At 38.2% G+C, this 14,340-nt stretch overlaps 2 protein-coding genes and 1 non-coding gene across 4 annotated transcripts; 1 reads left to right on the top strand and 2 right to left on the bottom strand.

Moving 5' to 3' along the window:
- Positions 1-300: 300 nt before the first annotated feature.
- On the bottom strand, positions 301-5,629 carry LOC116261115 (uncharacterized). Its single transcript, XM_031639735.2, has 5 exons — positions 5,308-5,629; positions 3,734-3,914; positions 2,671-3,127; positions 1,346-1,426; positions 301-950 (listed from the first exon to the last, which is right to left on the bottom strand). The coding sequence occupies exons 1-5, from the start codon at positions 5,389-5,391 to the stop codon at positions 452-454; spliced, it is 1,302 nt and encodes a 433-aa protein (XP_031495595.1). The 5' UTR covers positions 5,392-5,629; the 3' UTR covers positions 301-451.
- A 3,018-nt stretch (positions 5,630-8,647) lies between these two features.
- LOC116260743 (BTB/POZ and MATH domain-containing protein 2-like) lies at positions 8,648-13,641 on the top strand. Of its 2 annotated transcripts, XM_031639197.2 has the most exons (5): positions 8,648-9,256; positions 10,621-10,969; positions 11,991-12,267; positions 12,571-12,749; positions 13,148-13,641. In XM_031639197.2, the coding sequence occupies exons 1-4, from the start codon at positions 8,847-8,849 to the stop codon at positions 12,744-12,746; spliced, it is 1,212 nt and encodes a 403-aa protein (XP_031495057.1). In that variant the 5' UTR covers positions 8,648-8,846; the 3' UTR covers positions 12,747-12,749; positions 13,148-13,641. The 2 variants fall into 2 exon arrangements, with proteins under 2 accessions (XP_031495057.1, XP_031495056.1); XM_031639196.2 differs by lacking the exon at positions 13,148-13,641 and having other exon boundaries at positions 12,571-12,987.
- A 432-nt stretch (positions 13,642-14,073) lies between these two features.
- Positions 14,074-14,194, bottom strand: LOC116261635 (U6atac minor spliceosomal RNA). Its single transcript, XR_004174339.1, has one exon. It is a non-coding gene; the product is annotated as a U6atac minor spliceosomal RNA (small nuclear RNA).
- Between the last annotated feature and the right edge of the window lie 146 nt (positions 14,195-14,340).

Genomic DNA, 14,340 nt, shown 5'->3' on the forward strand with positions numbered 1-14,340 from the left:
GTGTGTATCAATTTCAAGTTGAAGAAAAACTGCAAAGCATGCCTTACTCGATTTTTCGACCAATGCCGTTAATAAAAGTCGGTTGATTTAAGTCTTGCCTCTGAAGTGAGTGTTTGGTCCAAACCAAGATCCTAATCAACTCGAGCAACGCATCTGTCCATTATATTATGGACGGGGAAAAATCTTTCTCAACAGCAAGTTACACACCACAAAATTTGAAATTTTCTCGTCCAATGCCTTAAAACTATTCACTCCTACAGGCTCGCACAGGGTGGGGGAGGGAAAGAGGGGGAGAGGAGAGAGCATATACAATTCAATATAATGAATGAAGTTGGATTTTACAGGGTCATTGAAGAAACCAACCAGAAAGAGTTCCCCCGGAAGAGGTAGACAAGGAGAAACAAAACTGGACTAAATTACTAAGCCACTCTCACTTATATGTATTCCTTGATCATGCAAGCCTCAGCGCGACCACAGCCATCACAGTTGCGGCCCTGAACACAATTTGATTGACGTTTTTCTTCAACCTCCTACCAATCTTCTCATCCCTCACTCTCACCTTGCCGCAAGGCTTACCAACAGATTCAATGGTGTCTCTCAAACCGTTCACAGCCCATGAAACCCAGACCAGGCCAAAGCCACATCCCACATTTAGAAGCTTATTGGCGCTCAAGAAGAATCTGCCATTGATGGCCTTGGTGAACATAAAGAGCATCACAGCAAGGCCAGTTCCAGCAATTGCAATGGAGAAATTAGTAAGCATCTGTGCCAGCCGTGGGCTGGATCGCTTCAAGGACAGCGCTAACTTCTTATCCGAATGCTTATCAACAAGCATTGTCAAAAGGTTCTCGCATGCATGAAAATAGCTCTTACTGAAAATGTCCCTCTCCTTGATTGTTTTTCTTGCACTTCTCTTCTTTGGTAATGATTTCGGTCTTACCTCCATGGGACTGCAAAACAGAAAATTTTCAATAGAAATATTCCATCTGAGAGATGAAGTACAAACAAAATAAATTCCCTCCCAAGAGACATAAATATGGTCATGATGTTCATATAAACATCATCCTACCGTAGTTTTCTGAGTAACAACCTTTGAATAACCATAAACTCCATATTTTTTGAAATGACATGGGGCAGCAAGTATTATTTAAGATATCCTGCTGCCCTTGGCAACCTTAGAGAAACAATAGCCACATTTGGACAGAAGTCAGGTCACCCGTGCAAACAACTTACCCAAGTCAAGGAACCCCATGCAGCTAAACCTCGCTTGGCAGCGATATCCCAGTCAAACAATCAGGTATACAAACAATCCTCCAATAGAAGTTTCGGAAAAACCAACACATACCTTGCAACTGGAGTGGCAGCCATGGTTTTCTGATTTGTCGAATATATAAAGGCTGTCGAGAAAGCTTCAATTTCATTCACTCTGAACCAAAAAACGAAATACAATTCCAAGTTATAGTGTGCAGAAACCTTCCACCTTAAACATGTTGAAGCTAAAAAATTGGACCATAAAGGTGCAATAGATGCACGATTTTGCAGCCAAAGAAAATATAAGGCTAACATGCATATCAGCAGTTTACAAACAACTACAGTCTTGATGCTTGAAATTCAGAAAGTGGTATTCGTAATGCACATAAATTATGGTGTTAGGAAATGCACATTTTCAATTAGTGGTAACGTGAGAAACACCTAGAGACTTCTTGCCAAGAGAAGATAGACTTTATGCTTCTCTCCAAGATCATGCACATCTTTGAACTTAATTGCTGTCACCTTTTAAGCCCATAACTGCCACTGCCTTTCACCCATGTACACCATGTCATTGGAAGACACTTGAGAAATCAGGCTTCAAATGATTTCATCATTCCTGAAGAATGAAGCTCCTGAAGAACTAATACCAACTAATGCAAGAAACTGTGCTCCCATTTCCTCGCCTAAAATATTCAAATATAATGGGACTGACCAACCTGCACCAAAGTAAGGGCACGACCTGCTGTGCAATTAACACGGGATGATCTGTTTGGACCACATCTAGCAGTCGCTCCATTTTTGTTTATTCATTTAGCCGTGTTGATCTTTGAACCTTTTATTTTCATTGGTTTTCAAGCTCGGATCTAAACATCCAAAATGTTTAGAAAGCCCTGTTTAAGAGCACAAACTCCTCTTTTGACATTATCATTAAAGTTGAATAATGATTAAGCCATAAGTTTCCTTGTTGATTTCTGTTCATTCCTTTTGCTTCCTTCTTTCACTATTCCTTAATTCTCTCTTTGATTGCAACACCGCAGGGTTTAGTGTGAGAAATCCCTAAACACTGTGTCAATAATTAATATATTCACATAAAGGGGCATACAAGTTTTGTTTCATGCAAATAAATCTGGAATCAAGTCCATCAACCTTTTCCCTTGAAACCAAAGTTCAAATTTCAAATCAACTTGCAAACTAAACTAGCATCTCCTTTGCATGTGCACTTTTTCAATGCATTCTGATGTGTGAAAATTGCCGTTAATGATGTAACAGTACTCTGAGATCTTAACGTTATTCTGATCAATTTTCATTTTCCACGAGCTGGTTTTGATTAATTTAATTTACCCAAGTTCAATAACAGGTTGACTAACAACAAATTAATGATAATAATGGTTGATAGAAGAGGTGGAGGAACACTCATACCTTGCAAAATGTGGAACAAGCAACTGGCTTTTATGGTAACTGGCATTCTTTGGATGGTAAAACTCAGATATAAGAGAAAGCATGTCTTTCATCTGATCCGTTGTTTCTGTAAACAATATTTGCCCATCCTGATGCACTGAGACCAGGGTTCCTCCGTCTGTTTCACGTAAAGAAATCATGCATGGTTTCTGGCTATATGGCATCCCCATGGAATAAATTAGTGAGGATTGTATTTCACTGACTTCAAACTTGTAACTTGCAACATTTTCAGGAAATGTGACTTGCGGTTGGTACATGCTAACAGCAAATTGATGAACATCAGTTGGCTTGGAGAATAAGGAATGAAGGCAGCTTTCATCTGCTTCGTCACTAGGCATGACAAACTGCAGGGAGTTTTCATGCCTAATGGACTGCTTGGTGATGCCAATGTTGAGAAGTAGAGAACCAGGATTACCATCTGGCAACCAGGAAAAGCAAAAAACTGCCTAAGCGAATGGTTGTGAGATATAAGGCAAAAGTGAACTTCAGGAGAAAAATTACTTCAACATGCAACAACCACAAGACCGAAATAATATGATAATAGACACTCATAATAGGCATCTTCACAGGACCAGAACAGCACAGCAACCACTGAGAAAAGCATCAGCAATTCCTTTCTCATGAAAATGTCTTCATTTTGGGTTTTTAACATACTTTTTCTTTATACGAGGAAGCCTCCAAAGAGTAGACCGCTTGGTGGGCCTGCTCCTTGAGATGAAACCCCGGGCAAAGCCCCAATCACCATGCCTTATGTAGAAAACACCATAGGAGAGCTCAGGTTGAGAATTTATCCAGGCTTCAACTAAACAACCCTCATTTAGAACCATCACACTACAAACACAAATTATCTAGCTAAATACTGAACACCAATCTTCCATCATAAAGGCCAAAAGATTATCTGTGCTTATGAAATTCACAACAATATGAAAACAGTTCAATAGCTTTCAACTGATAAGAAGCTTTAAGAAAAACAGAAATTACAGGTCACTACTCTTCTTACAACTTCAAGGTTGACACTGAATACCTTGAGAATGAACAATGACAGATTTCCCTACAACTTCAGCCAATCCAAAAGATTTCTCCAGTTCTGAGTGCAGATGCATAGACCTTCCTGAGTACTCAATATCTGACAGTTTGAGAAGCGCAGATCTTGACCTCAGATTCTCCTGTTTTATACTATTACATTGTAATAGTGGTTGGAATTCCTACATGACCAAAAGGACCAGAAATGAGTAAAAGCCAGGTGTAATGAGGAAGGCAAAAGAAGGATAATAAGATAACAAAAGACATGTACATGTGCTTCCATGTCATCTGCATATCAGATTTTCACATATTTCTACAAAAAATATTGCTACATGTCCACTCACCAATAACCAGAAAAGTGCAAAAAAGAAAAAGAGGAAGTAAATGAAATCTTGAGAAACAACTTTCAATTTTCATGTTATCCATTTTGTCAAAGGTTATTGCTTCACAAGAATTGATGAGATTTTCAATATTTATAGGTAGAACCGAAATTCATTTATCTAGTTAGAAACATTAGCGGAAGAAAGACCCCTTTAATCGGCGTTTCTACTCTATTATCCTGAAAAAACATCTAGCCTGTCCAACCCAGACAAGGCTTTTAGAAAAGCAAAATTATTAAATACATAGTGCATTAAGTACATAGGGCAACATAGTATCCGGCCAAACCAGCAGCCAGATGATGTGAAAATGGTCCATGCTGGACCTCCACAGATGGAAAGGAAATCGACTAACCAACCAACCATCTATGTGTAAACACAACTCAGTTAGACTCACTACAATAACTTTCATAACCTCTATTATGTGAAAAATCTCCAGTTGAGAGAAAAAAAAAGATATAGACCTAAACTTATTACGTAGACGGGCATAAGAACCATAAAGACTAAGGAGAACGTCCAGACTCAGAGTGACACATCAAAACAAGGCGCTGTCCTAAGTTGGTTAGAAATAAACTAAACAAAATAAACAAGAAGTCTGACTGGTACGATATATATCGCGTACCAGATACAAACACAATCAAGTTTTCATAAGCCAATTTCAATTTCAACAATCTGTTCTCAAGTACTACTCCCGACATAAACAGCCCACGGAATACTTAAAAGGGAAAAATAAATCGAAATATTCATTTACTAGACAGGGACATATTCTCTCGGAAAAGGAGACCAAACTAATAAACTGAATCTCCAACGACAACATGAATCATAATCTTCGCAAAAGAAAATTCATGAAGGAAAAATAATTAGAGAGAGCCAAAAACACAAGCAGCCAAATCAATTATGAAACAGAAATTATAGCTCCAAATTGGCGCTCAACAGAAAGGACCAAAAACCAAGAGAATAACAAGCGAGCAAAACAAAACCCGACCAGTCAAAAGCCAGAAATAAACAGCGAAAGCTAGAAGATAACTCCCGGACACCAGCATCCATGAAAGCAACCAGAGCACCAGAATTCAACAAATCCAGCAAGATGTTACTACCAAATCAAAGCACACAACCATAAAAGACCACTAAAACCTTTGATATCTACCCCTTACTAGCAAAATCATAAACACTAGGAAAAAAGCTATCATATTCATACCTTTGGAACCCTGGGAAGGCCTTGCTGAGGGCAGGACACCCCAAGAGGAAGAGACCCGGGTGCAGTTAGGCAGATGTCGAGCATGGCCCCCGACCTAGAGATTCTATGACGCTCAACGGGGTTTCTCTACATCCCCAAAGATGAGATGCGAGAGAGATAAGCACAAGATCTACATACTTTGTTGGGGAAGATTGAGATGGGTGGCAAAGAAATTTGTTGGAACTCCTCACCAAATAATTGTGGTTTGAACGGCGTTGGGCATCCAAGGGTGGAGAATCAACTAGAGCTGTGGCTTCAGACTCTAACCTTGACTGCCCACCTAGTCTTGTTTTCTCGTGAAATCGTACCATAAGTTGGTTCTGTGGGAAGGGAAGATACGACAAGTGCCATGATACTGACATATATGAAAATCCAACCTGCCACCAATTTTATAAAATTGTTATTTTATGCGGCCTGGCCGAGTACCTGGCTGGAAGACGAGAACGAGAAGAATGGAAGAGGTTAAATCAATTATCAACTTCACATTCCCTCGTTGAGCTTGGTCTAGCAGCATCTTGCACGGCCTGGCATGGTGTCTTCCTAAATGCGCGTATAGCAATAGAAGCTGTTTTGAATATGTCTTACAAGATACGAAACACCATAACATAGTGTCTTGTAAATCTGTCTTAATTTTTGGAGCAAATTTATGAAACAGTTTGTTACTGTTTTCTTAAATTGTTACTGTTTTTTTCTTAAAGTTCAGTTGTCGTAATTCGTTAGATTTTTCCCTCTGGTAGGCAGTTCAGTGTAAAAAGCAGCATTTGTACCATTTACCAATTTTGATACAAAAACTTGAGTCGAAGCACTGATCAGGACGCCAGTTTTTTAAATTTAAAACCATAAAATGAACTAGTATATTCCCTAGTGGACGGATCAGGCCAAGATCCTATTTGTATAACGACAGTGTGTGTGCATGCATATCTAAACCATTGGAACATTAAATTTCATTTGAATTTTAGAAATGATATGGTGGGTGGGCCAAATCTAATCCAGAACAACTTTGCTGATGAGGAGGCCTACCTAAAAAATTGAGTTAAATCATTGAGAAATCGAAATATTGTCATTCATATTTTGTACTTGTTAAGAGAATATGGAATCTAATATCATATTGAGAAACTTTTATGTTTGGGCCGTAATTTAAAGAACACATGAAAACATCTTTTCTGATTTCTTGCAAGTCGCACTTACAAAAGCTATCAAATAAGGGCCCACATAAAGTTTTACTTGTAATTTTTTTTATTGCTTACCCTAGTTTATGTTTTTACTCTTGTCTCTAATTTTAATTTTTTGTCAGTGTGACACTTAAAATGGTGACAGTATGATTTATTGATAAACGATAATATTGAGAAAAATTGCAGCTAATGTTTTAGGTTTCCAGGTTACTTGAAGTTCGTTTCCAACACTTATTAGAACACTTGACATGATGGAAGTCATCAGTTCGAGCCTAATTATCCCCAAACACAACAAGAGCTTTCCTATTTTGACTTGTTCCCCGTCTGAATCAGTTTATGTTCGTCTATTCCGTTAATTAGTTCGGAATGATCCAAATCATTTAAATCAATTTCAAGATTGCAGCCTTAATCGAACGTTAATGAGTTACTGTCTTTCCTTCCTATCATGCAATTAAACAAATGTTCTCTTAAAGACAAAAAGAGAATGTAAAATATTATAATTCTCGATCTGTTGAACACTAACACGAGTTGGCACTTTGTAAAACGCTACGCGCCTTCTGAAAATTTTCTGCACACGAGTGTCGCTTGCAATCAAGGAGCAAAGCTCAGCTCCTAATGAAGTTTTCTTTAATTAGTTGATCCTCAATGCCGACCATCTTCCATGACTGCAAATCAGTTTGAGTTGGTTTGAATCAAGAGAAGTTTATTCTTTGAGTCTTTCTCTCACGAGAATCAATGCATATAAATATTGTTTGGAAGGAAAATAATGTAAACAATTATATGAAATCATATCATGCTAAAACTTGTCACTTATGAGCAAAATAGTAGCATGTTCCATTTTTTGTTTCAGAAAAGCTACGATTTTAAACTTATCTTCTCTCTCTAAAGCATACACACACACAAATTAACAACAAGAGACTTTCTTATTTTAATTTTTATTACATAATTATTAGGTTGTGTTTGGAAGATATATTTTTCAAAAATGCCGTTTGGTTTAAATTAGGTTTTCCACAAACACAATTTCAACTGTCTTGAACATTTCATCATCCAGGCACCCTTTGAAGAATCATTTGACAAAACTACATGAGTGTTTCATGTATCTATCACATTTAGTATTTCATGAATCTACCACAAATTAGCATTCTGTTCACAATGCCAAACTACCCATTAGTATCTCTTTATTTTTTTTTTTTTTATAAAACCAAGTTCCATTTATATCATAAAAGAAAATAGGTACCAGAATAACATGATAGAGACTTGTTTAGGTTCTGACACTTTCTATTATTAGCAGTTGCTCACCTACATGTGGTAAATCATGTAAATGAATGAGTCATTTTTCTGTTTTGAACTTTTTAAAGAAATATATATTTCTCATATTGCAGATAATTTGTTCATTTTTTAGCGTTCACCATGGCTTTCATCAAACATGCATGGATTATTGTTTGATTAGCATTTTATGGTTAATATATACTTTTAGCCACGTCAAACATGACATGTCTGAGACTCGTAATTTGAATGACATGCTGCCCGGCTTTAATGTGAAATTAACTACCATGGACAACTAAAGTGTGGTTTATGTCTAATTTTATATGTAAAAACAGAATAGAAAAATTAAATCTTCATTTCTGCCAGACATCGACACTTTTATTCATTTAATGTTTTATCATAAACATTTTAAATAATAAAATAGATTCAAAAGTATCTGTTATTAAAGTTGATAAAATGTAGGATCTATATATGTTGAAGTAAATTACGATTGTATGGCTGACTATTAGTCGTCCAATTACGAGAGAAAGATGCACATGGTTACCATGCATTTTAACTTTGATTACAAAGAATAGCTTATGAAATATCAGTGAAATAATCAAATGATTCACAAAATAGTCGACATAATTCATATATATATATATATATATATATATATATATATATATATATATATATAAGTGAGCTAAAAAAAATTAAGAGAGAGATTAGGTACTAAAAAGTGGGATGGAAGAAGGAAAACTGCAGCGTGCCCTTAAATCGGTTCAGAACCCACACCGACCTCTCCTATTCCAGGTTGACTGTAAGGCTGGTAGCCTGGCTTGACTTCCTCTCCTCCTCTCTCCCTATAAATGTACAAACATCCGTCCATCTCTTTTCCTCCTGAGTAATTCTCTCCCCACTTTTCCATCTTCCCCCTTCTTGCGTGCGCGGTGCACCCCCACCCACCAAACCCTAGAAAACCAGAGCACCAAGGGAAGCAGGCCCAAAAGGGGGAAGAAAGTCTCAGCGTCCCAGCAATCTAATTGCTTCCACCAGATTATCAGGGAGATAATTTTTGATATGGGTATTGGCCAAAACTTCAAGGGATCCATCACCAAGATCTCCTCCTCCCCTCCAGTAACCACCTCCACATCCCTCACCCACACCGTCAATGGCTCTCACCACTTCAAGATCAATGGTTACTCTTTGTCGAAGGGCATGGGGGTCGGCAAATACATAGCCTCCGACACGTTTATGGTTGGTGGGTATTCATGGGCGATCTACTTTTACCCGGACGGAAAGAGTCCCGAGGACAATTCGGCGTACGTTTCCCTCTTCATTGCCCTCGCCAGCGAAGGGACCGACGTCCGGGCGCTGTTCGAATTAACCCTTTTGGATCAGAGCGGGAAGGACAAGCACAAGGTTCATAGCCACTTCGGAAGGACGCTGGAAAGCGGACCGTACACACTTAAATACCGCGGAAGCATGTGGCAAGTTTTTTTTTTCCTAATCTACTTCTGTTGTCGTTTGTTTTTTCTCGGTCAGCGATAGTTCATGATTCTGATGATGGTGTTTCTAAATTTGGAGCTATAGATATGTCCTGCGTTCCTTGATCCTTATTATGGGTTAAGATTTTGTTTCTTGTGTCGTAATTCGTGCTTTGATTGATTGAGATGGTATCTTATGGAGATCTTTCTTTGGATACGATGAATTTTAGATCCCTTCTTTGGCGTTCTTTTTCTTTCGTGGATGATAATTGGATTTAAAGAAGAACCATTTTAATGTGAGCTTTTGGAGGTTCTGTAGATACCCAACTAGGAAGGGATAGATGCAAATGATCTTCCGTCTCTTTTGAGTATGTTTTATCATCTCATTGCTACAAAATTGCAAATTTTATGATAAATTTATGTTGTTATTTTCTTGTTGGACTTGATTCATTATGGTGGAACTCATACTGCTCCGCACACAAGGATTGGAAGTGATATTTTGTTTAACATTTTCTGATCGGGCCGTGCCGTTATAGAAGTTTCTTCAGCAGAAGTAATCTACTTTTCTGACTCTTAATAGTTTCGTATTTTTATTCGACTATAGAAGAGGCTTAGGGAACTAGGATATTCTGTCAATGATTGTACAGTAGATGATGAAGTTTGTAATAGTCATGTCCATTATTCCTTCACTGTGCCTTTACCGTGGAGGCAGAAAATTGGGTGAAGTACCATTTTACCATTTAATTCAGTTCCTCTGACAATCCAGCTGATATTAATGTTTCTCGCACTTGTGTCGCGACTGGTATCAATCCTACAGGACAACGAAAATTATGAGATTACATCTTTTATAAATCGGACACACGCGTGCTAATGTGGGAGTTGTGATATTGTGGTAATAGTTATGTGAATGAGTGTATCAATATGTAGGTAACGAATGCCATTTTGGACCTCTTTGTTTTTGTTATTCCAATATCTGAATGCTACAAGTTGCATAGGTTTCTATGCAGATTAGAAGTATGTAGAGGTGCAAGCTGATGAATGTATGGGCTGTTTGTTCTTTCCTTTTCTTGTGGGTCCTTATTGCTAAATACTGGGTGGATGTAAGCAATCCTGATAAGTATAATTTATACTCATAATCAGGACTGTGGGAGAACTAAGCCTAGTTAGCATTTTTTTCCCCGTTTATATAACAACAACGTATTTGCTGTTAGGTTACTTTGGTGGATTATGACGTTCTATTATTCTGTTTCCCTGATTTTTCTATGACATTTATGTTAATTGATATCTTAAATCATGTATGAGAAAAACAACCTTTCCAGACCTATTCTGTAACTGGTAATGATGAGTTTTTTTTGGGTGATTAACAGGGGCTACAAGCGTTTCTTTAAGAGATCTATTTTAGAAGTGTCGGACTATCTTAAAGATGATTGCCTTTCAGTTCACTGTAGCGTTGGTGTTGTACGATCACACACTGAGGGACCAAAGATTTGTACTATTCCTGTGCCACCCTCTGACATCGGTCAACATTTTGGGCAGCTGTTAGAAAGTGGAAAGGGGTCAGATGTGAGCTTCATAGTTGATGGGGAGATATTTGCGGCCCACAAATTGGTCCTTGCTGCTCGTTCACCTGTATTCCGGGCCCAGCTTTTTGGACCAATGAAAGATCAAAAGACACATAATATAGAGGTTGAAGACATGCAATCACCAGTTTTCAAGGTTGTTAGCTATCCTCTTTATTGTCCTTTATATGTTGGTAGAGAATTTTTTACATTATATATTATGGTGACTTTTGTTAGAGTTACTTTTATACTTTACATATGAGTTTGTGCCTATGTGGCATTGAAGTAATATTTTAGGTTTTAGCATCTTACCTGATAATGAAGAAGCCCAGTATGTATGTCAAGGTTCTCAATTTTTTGTTAGAGAGCAAATGGGTTGTCATTTGTTGGTTGATATTCTTTTCATGCTTCATAAGGTGGTCAACTCTACTTGTCTCAAGTCTTGACCTGATAATCCACTTGAAACAAATTCTAAAGATTCTACAGGGAACTTGACCTAACCTGATCCCCAAGAGTCCATTTGGCAACAGTAACAAGTTGTTACTGTTATATGAAGTTAAACCTGCCGCAAACATTAGGGCATATTTATGAAACATTGTAACACAGATTCATGAAACAATAACATCTTGTTGCTGATGCCAAACAAGCTCTGATATTTGGTTGACTTGCTATCAATTTTCAGTCATGAAATCCTTATAGACTATTGTTCTTACGTGATGGGGTTTAAATGATGATACAAAAGTTTACATGTTATTTTTTATTTGACCTAATTGTGTGCATAGCGTCGGCATTGGTAAAACAGCACCTAAGGGGCAGCTGTGTATATGAACGCATGCTTTCTTACATTTTAAGGCTGGGCGAGAACTCTTCTTCTTTCTGTTGTCAATTGCTGATGGTTTTGGAAGTTATGGTGTTGACTTATGATTCAATGCTGTTTACCATTTTTTTTTTCTTTCAATCTTTGCTCCTGTTATATGCTTTCAAATTTTTATATAAGTTTGAAAAGCACCTTTCAAAGACTACTTCCAATTCTTCTTCCCGCTTCAGGTAACTATGAGTGGAATACTTTGGTGGCCCTCGTGGGAACAGAAACAGTTCTGGTAACCACCCGTTTTCATTGTATCTTAGAACTTTAAATTAAGAAATCAATATGGTTTCTTCTTGTTTTGCCTTTGCAGGCTTTGCTCCATTTTCTGTACTGGGATTCGCTTCCTGATATGCAAGAACTTGCGGGTATAGAGTCAAAGAGTGCCTCTACTCTAATGGCACAACATCTGCTAGCTGCTGCTGATCGATATGGCATAGAGAGACTAAGGATGCTTTGTGAAGTGATGCTTTGTGAAGAAGTTAGTATAAATACAGTCGCGACGACGTTAGCCCTTGCAGAGCAGCACAACTGTGTTCAACTTAAAACAGTTTGTCTGAAATTTATTGCGATGCCCACAAACCTGAGAGGTAATTAGCCTTCCAACTTATTTTTTCCACTTGCATTTGGTAATATCGAACAGCTGAATGCTGATGACTGGGACAGTTGTGAATATTTCCATACACATTTTGAATTTTTTTTGTTAGTGAGATTTTCTATTTTAAGTTACATGGCTTTTAAGTGAGGTGGTCCGTCTGGCTTCCAGAAAGTAGGATTTAGAAAAAGTAAACGACAGTGAGTTTTGTGACCGATAATTTCATTTTGTAAAAGTTCTGGTCTTTGGATGACCATGGAGCACCATGACCTTAACAAAAATTTGTCATATTGTGCAGCTGTTATGCAGACTGAAGGGTATGAGTATTTGAGGGAGAGTTGCCCGTCCGTCTTGACTGAGCTCTTGGAGTATGTTGCAAAGATTGGCGAGCACTCCATCATCAGCTGTAGGCATGCAAGTGAAGCATTAGATGGTAGTGACAACAATGGGAGACGGGTGAAGCAACGAACATAGCTGGTACCTGTTTGTTATCTTTTTCTTTTCCAATTTGTAAAATTTTCACGTAAACAATGTAGTGAGACATGTTCATGAAAAATGCAAAATTCATGGAGCCTCTCGCTGTCTCTGTTGTATGCATTTTGTGGAATGGTAGTAGAATATTTGTTCATCATCATTTATTGACTAAAGAAGTGCTTGTATATGGTTGACAATCTTTTAAAGGTTTATTTCAGAATGTTCATAGGTCCATGTGTCATTATCTGGCTTTCTGATAAATCTAGTTGTGCTCCTGTCCTATCTCCTTTGGCAACTTTTGGCTATTAGTTGGTACTATGTTGACACATGCTAAGATGAGAATCTTTATTCATGCTCGGTTGATTCCAATAACTCCAGTTTTTTTGGGTGTAAATTTTTAGTGTTGGACAACATCCGCATTCCGTTTCCTCATGATATGCTTGAGTGATGAGTCCACTGTGGCGTTTCCTGCTGGGTCTTCTGCATTGGTGCTAAGTAAGAGCTCGCAGATGCAGCCATTTGAGCTATTGAAATGTAAACAAGGCGTACCAATTCTAGCGTTTCCTGCTGGGCCTTCTGCATTGGTGCTAAGTAAGGGCTTGAAGATGCAGCCATTTGAGCGATTGAAATAAAACATATACTTAAAGAAGAGGGGACGGTGCCGTTTGTTTAAAATGATGCCGTCTCTTGTATTTGTTTCTGCATCGTTGTTTGTTTATCTTTCGAGGCACTTCTCGGGCTTCATACTGTTGATTCTCATGTCCAGCGAATGGTGCGTGCCAATCTTCGGATCTGAGAATTCTGTGTTTTCTCCAACACGTTGGGCATTTAAGGGCCAATTTATATCTTAGATCATTTAGAAGAAAAGAAAAAACATAAGACTCCTTGATTTGTATGCGTCGGCATCATCAGTAACTGAATGGGGTCCAAGGTCATAATGTACATGCAGCAGTCTTTATCTGCAGATTCAAGGGCAGTTAAACACGAAAGGTACCAGAAACACACAAACATCATTGCCATGAAAGTCTCCAGTCACAGTTTTGAGCTCTGCTTTCGAAGCTGGTAAGAGGGAATATTCGAGGCTGCGGCGCATCCTTTGTCCTAATCCGTTAATTGTCTGCCCAAACTTCGCTTGCTTCAGAAAAACCTTCTAAAACGTCTTTTCATCTTCAGACAGTCGGATCAGATGAAAGATAAGATCACACCCTCTTGGCAGGTTGGTTTGATGAATGAGCCATTTTAGTTGCCGAGTCGAAGATTGTGTCACAGTATCTCTATGCTGATCTTTACTTGGAATTAAAATAAACCAGATAATAGAAGATGCATGAAACAAACATATAGATGCTTGTTAAAATACCCGAACGTTCCATGTATGTGGTAAAAGAAAGCCCGAAGGCTGCTTCCGTCCGTCAGCGGAGACGCCAATCGTCTTTCCAGGCGTACCATACTATTTGCCATCTTTGACGGTTGGAAATCTTATATACAGGGAAAGAGAGAGAGAGAGAGTCTTGGTTTGCTCCTCCAAGACGGTTGATTTTGCAAGGTTCACCACCAACATGAATTAGCAAGGCGTAAGATTGGTAGTTTCAGAGTT

The sequence above is a fragment of the Nymphaea colorata genome, chromosome 9, assembly GCF_008831285.2.
Source record: "Nymphaea colorata isolate Beijing-Zhang1983 chromosome 9, ASM883128v2, whole genome shotgun sequence".
NCBI classification, from domain to species: domain Eukaryota; kingdom Viridiplantae; phylum Streptophyta; class Magnoliopsida; order Nymphaeales; family Nymphaeaceae; genus Nymphaea; species Nymphaea colorata.

Excerpts from the sequence above, each read along its gene's own strand:
- LOC116261115 (XM_031639735.2), bottom strand. The coding sequence starts at position 5,391 with ATGCTCGACATCTGCCTAACTGCACCCGGGTCTCTTCCTCTTGGGGTG. Across the intron at positions 3,128-3,733 it reads TGTCATTGTTCATTCTCAAG|ATGGTAATCCTGGTTCTCTA; the intron begins GTATTCAGTGTC and ends CCTGGTTGCCAG. Across the intron at positions 1,427-2,670 it reads CTTGTTCCACATTTTGCAAG|AGTGAATGAAATTGAAGCTT; the intron begins GTATGAGTGTTC and ends TTTTTGGTTCAG.
- LOC116260743 (XM_031639197.2), top strand. The coding sequence starts at position 8,847 with ATGGGTATTGGCCAAAACTTCAAGGGATCCATCACCAAGATCTCCTCC. Across the intron at positions 10,970-11,990 it reads TGCAATCACCAGTTTTCAAG|GCTTTGCTCCATTTTCTGTA; the intron begins GTTGTTAGCTAT and ends TTGCCTTTGCAG. Across the intron at positions 12,268-12,570 it reads GATGCCCACAAACCTGAGAG|CTGTTATGCAGACTGAAGGG; the intron begins GTAATTAGCCTT and ends CATATTGTGCAG.